This window comes from Haplochromis burtoni, unplaced genomic scaffold (assembly GCF_018398535.1).
Source record: "Haplochromis burtoni strain Fernald_Lab_line unplaced genomic scaffold, NCSU_Asbu1 Contig_18, whole genome shotgun sequence".
Classification (NCBI taxonomy): domain Eukaryota; kingdom Metazoa; phylum Chordata; class Actinopteri; order Cichliformes; family Cichlidae; genus Haplochromis; species Haplochromis burtoni.
In genome coordinates, this window is record NW_024582379.1 from 1,462,524 (window position 1) to 1,467,762 (window position 5,239).

A 5,239-nucleotide genomic window follows, 5' to 3' on the forward strand; every position below is an offset into this window, starting at 1 on the left:
GTGGGGGAACTTGCACAATCGGTGGCTGACTAAATACTTTTTTGCCCGACTGTAAGTGGGAGTCAGTGCCTGTCCTCGAGAAGGAGAGGATATTCCTTTGCTGTGTCAAAAGTAGTCAACAAGTTCATATTCAAGTGAAGTTCATATTATTACAGGTTTTGTTTCTTGGCAATTCTGCAGATGCAGGCTCTGGGCGGAGCCAGGAGTTGAACAGATCTAACATGACAATTAAATTGGTTTCATTCCCTGGCACAGGCTGACAGGACTGGAGGAACGACACTGGATAGGAGAAGGTCTCATACTTTCTAAGATATGAGGTCACTAAGCTTTTCTTTTAATTTTCTAGCTCCGTTGATTTGACACATGGGAATGTGTCAAAAAAGGGAGGGAGGGGGGTAGTTGAGTTTTAACATCAAACAAGGATTATATGAACATTTTTATGACTTCATTTGTGTTTTAATAACTTAGGTATGGTAAAGCTTAAGCTAATAGTAACCCAAGAGGTTTCCGGACTTTTTTAGAGATCCAGTGAGAAGCATAAATCATTATTTCCATGTTTAAGCATTAATCATTGAAATGAACTGAATAGCGTTTAGATGATAAAATGCCTGTGTTCATAAGAAGCTGAGTACCACACTGGAGAGGAAACCGTGGGACAGTAGGCGGAAGCAAACACATGATTTTTGGGGGGCAAATGTTAGGATTAAAAATGGCTAATTTGTTTTTGATGTCTTTTGTTAAAATGAGTGGTTTTAATAATTTTCAGACACACCTTGCAAATGTGCTTATAATGAGTTGGCACTCGGTCTTTTGGAGGTCATAAGCTTCGTTCGGCGTGAAAGTCCGGACTGATATATTGCAGGTATTGACTTTGAGTGCAGAGGGCTAAATGCAAACACACTTACACACACATAGGATATGATTAGAATAAGTCCCTGGGACATTCTAAATATTCTAAACCAATTCTGAATCGCCAGAAGATCAGTAGATAACAACATTAGATTATTAGAGCTAGGCAGAGAGGTGTTTTGGTTTTCTGTCTCTTACAGAGAAAGGAACAGACACCAGATGAGGTCACAGATATACGAGGATCCTTCGCAGCAGAGACAGACACAGTGACTGCCGAGACACCAACTGGGTCCAAGTGTCATGGCGTTTGGGCTCCGATTAGTCACCTCAAAAGGATGGATCCCATAAACACAGCAATAAGCATGAAGGGGTTGGCGGAAATCCAGGAACACCAGACCAACGAGGTTCGAGAGGCTCTTGGTCAAAAGGGGGACACGTTCCTGTTCCTTTTTCTGAAGGATACACAGGACACACAGGACCCGAGGATACACAGATTGTTGTTTGAAATCGGGGCAGAATAATCCCCTGATCTGTGCAACGACTGAAGGGTTGTCTAACCCTTGAGGTTGAAGAAAGAAGAGCAGAGGATCACCCAACTGGAAGACACTGGTAGCTGCAGCGATAAAATAAAGGCTAAAAGCTCCTCGGACAGAGGTTCTAGTCTGAGTACGTTTGAAGGGTATAAGGTAGCACCAAAATAAAGCTGTGGAAGAACTGGGGAGTGATGGAGGTGTCATCTGTACCGGCTACTGTTGTAATAATAGTTTTTCTTGAATCTGAACTGCGCAAACACAGAGGTCATCTCACATATGGTTCGCCCATCAGGGGGACAAAGGGCCTCAGGAGTGAGAAGAAATTAACCCTGCCACACTGGATTACAGGGTGTAGGGGGAATGTTGGATTATAATATTATTTTATTTATAATATATTATTATAATATTATTTTATGCCATGTTATACCCCTAATTGAAGATTGTGAATTATTATGTAGTTTTAGTTTGCATTATTCTCCTGAATTAGAAGAAGGTGATAACTATTGCATTTGTTAAACTGATTTGCATTACATTAGACTGCTGATTTATTGTGAATGAATGATATTGTTTTATGATGCATTATACTGCTGAGTTATAAGAAATGCTGTTCGCAGAAAGTCATCGCCTTATTTGTCTGATTAGAAGAGAACAGAACATACTGGAGTTTTCTGCCCCATCTCAGCAGGAGCAGATAAACAGGGAGCCAAGGTCGTAGCTTAAGGCGCTGTGTGAGAGAAAGAATGTGAATGTTCAGGCTTTTATGATTAGGTGGGGGCCACTAGAGGCTATAAGAGTTTGATCAATGCTCCACCATTTGAGATCTGATGCTGTCTGCGTACGGTGCCCATCTCCCACGCGTGTGATCATTAAAATCATCGTTTGACTCAACCCGGCCGGACCAGTGTTGTTATTGTGGTTTTTCCTCTTGTATCCACCCCCTATATTTGAATCCGTAACAGTTTTTAGTTAACTGTAATCACCGTGCCAAGGGTGAATCTCCACGTGTTGGCTGCAGGTGTAAATATGCCGCTCTAGCTCAAAAAACATTTGAGTTGGTTTAATTGTCCTCAGAAGCCTCAAAGTTTATTGTCAACTTCAGTAAAAGTCAGAAGATAGATGTTATTTTAATTATTAAATATAAAACAAACAAACAAACGTAGCTCAAACCATCTTGTAATCGAAATGATCGAAAAGGTTCCAGTTCTTTTAAGATTGTTTTATGCCTTACTTACCTCTGATTCAAAGGCCTCATTGTCATTTCCTTGTTTTCCATCCTTATTTTCTATTATATCCAGCTCCATTTCCTTGCTCTTTATTGACTGTATGTCAGGCACTCACTGGAAGACTTTAACCCCACCTGTCCCAACCTTTTCCCCTCCCTTCCTCCTTTCAACTGACTTCACTCCCCTCTCGAATAGTGTCCACTATTTGTTACTAATGCATGGCTACTAAATGGCTTCTTCTTTTTTTGGACTGCTGTCTGCTTGGATGATCAGATTATGTAGTTAAAAAGTCACAGATGGGATACTTCATTGTTCTTTTGCTGACAGGGATGGTTATTGGTGCATTACTTTCTAAAAGCTTCAGTCATTTCCTTTGGTCCTTTAGCAGCCTGAGAGGACACTCTGTATATGTGCAGACTTTCTAAAATGAAACAAAGCAGAAGTTCATCACTTATTAGATTAAACTCCCAGCTCACTGGAAACATTGTGTTGTACCTTCTGAAAATTGGCTTTTTAAGTATCCCGTCTGCCACTAGAGAGCACTGGTGTATAATCTGTCAGTAGAACCACAATTCAAATGACTTGTAGAGGTTGAAATAAGTTCACGAACCCCCGTGACATGCTGTACAAAACCACAGTAGTAAAGAAACATCAAAACAAAACATTTATATGTAGGAAAATCGATAACAGCGGTGCATAACTGGAGGCATGTTGAACCACTGACAAAAAAAAAAGAAAAATAAAGAAAACTTTTAACTTGACTTTCTTAAAGTTAAAAGAAAATTAAGAATAATTTCCAAATTTTACTTCCTTTCATATGAAAATTGCTCATCATGTCATGCATTTGTTCCTTTTAATCACAGCTCTGCAGTAATAATTCTGTTCAGAAAGTGACATTCAGACAACTTTTAGACTTGTGGGTTCCACTGAAGACTACTATCTCCTTATACTTTGATGTAGCCAGAAAGCACATTAGAAAGAGAAGAGAGGAGGGAAATAGTCCGGACCGACTGAGGTTTGTCTCTCCACGGGTTGTGTGTTGTGTGCCAAACCGCCCCACATTTACTGAAAGAAGAAACACATTCAGCTCAGCGATGTTTTCATTACATACTCCCATCTACTCACTGGTCTGCTGTTCCAGTCATGACCCGGATTCTGTTACTCTCAGCTTTGGGCGAAAGCAGCATATCAGCCCCTTTCTGGTCCCAAATAAATAAACCGTAACAAGTTCTGGTAAAGGTTTGGACTTGAAAATGACAATACATTCTTCCTCATCTTGTGCAAACCTGAGGTAACAGCCGTAAGTACACATATTATGTTCTCAGTCAAAGAAAACCCAAGAACAGAATATGATGCAACAACAGGAAGCAGCACAGGTGGCTTTAATGGAGCGACATGATTGCGAGGCAGCGGCCAAAGCAATTATGACTCAACAACGAATGACTGTGACGATAAAATAGGCGATTGGGATTCAACAACATCTGATCTGAAAGGAACACAGGGGAGACTGTGATGATTGTATACTTGACTGTCATCACCTCGAAGTGGATATTTCTGGGAGCAATCTAATCCTGTATCTAAATGGACCCATCAAGAGATTAATTGAATATTATTTGTAGCCCCAGTTTGATGGTTATTTGCAAATACTTGTAAAGATACAAAATAGTTGTGAGCATAATGAATGAAAACCGATGCAATTCACCAGTCTCCACACAGCCAGAGGCAAAGATCTTTACATCATGATGCCATGCTGTTATGGGGGGAGCTGGATGACATCATGAGAATGCGCACATACATCAGCCTCAAACAGAGTTCATCGTTTATTAATAAACAGATTTATATATTTAAATACCATCTCTGATTTTTATTTCTAGAGCTGATTCATTTATGACTCACCCACTAACATTTTGCAAATGGATGTGTTTTTCTTTTCTTTTTTGTGAGGCAGAACTCATCCAAAAGAAAGTACTTTAAAGGAATGTCCCATCTAATTTCAATAATTAAAGTCTGACTCTAGATAAGCTGCTTATTTTATTCAAAGAAGCTCGTTTTTGGTAAAGGGTTATCAAGATATGACATGGATTAAACCCTATACTAACTGCCAGAGGGGTATGGCTGCCAAATGAAACGTCCAAAGAGACACCTTTAACATATTTGAATGTCAATTTATGCGCGTACACTTTAAATACATTGAAAGTGGTGATTTAAACCATGAAACATGCTGATTCACAAGAAGCCAAATGTATTGTGTGCTGTGGTAGGCGCACAGTGCTGTATGGAAAACCCATTCTGAGGATGACAGACGGTTCGCCTGGTGTTATTAATATATCACAGACCTGTAACACAGGTTGCATCCTGTAAAGGAGCAGAGAGGAATCTGAATATTCTGTTTTTGTCAGACACAATTTTTTTAATTGGTACACCCACGCTGCTCTGTGCAGAGTGCGTACACCCCAGTTTGTGAGGCAGACACCCACCAGATTGGTCTGCACACAAACAGGGCTCCATAATTACGCTCCTCTATTCAGCAGCACTGCCTGTGCGTCAGCACAAACGTCATATTAGAGCTGCACATGGGGGACGGAACATTGGAGAGGAGAGGAGAGGAGAGGAGAGGAGAGGAGAGGAGAGGAG

At 40.4% G+C, this 5,239-nt stretch overlaps 1 protein-coding gene across 1 annotated transcript in view; it reads right to left on the reverse strand.

Annotated features, from left to right (window-relative positions):
- LOC102300153 (solute carrier family 28 member 3) overlaps positions 1-2,859 on the reverse strand; it is a 31,128-nt gene extending 28,269 nt beyond the window's left edge. Inside the window, exon 1 of the mRNA XM_005916182.3 lies at positions 2,615-2,859. Coding sequence (XP_005916244.1) covers positions 2,615-2,683 — 69 coding nt within the window. The 5' untranslated portion in view covers positions 2,684-2,859. The remainder of the gene's footprint in view (positions 1-2,614) is intronic.
- Positions 2,860-5,239: the final 2,380 nt, after the last annotated feature.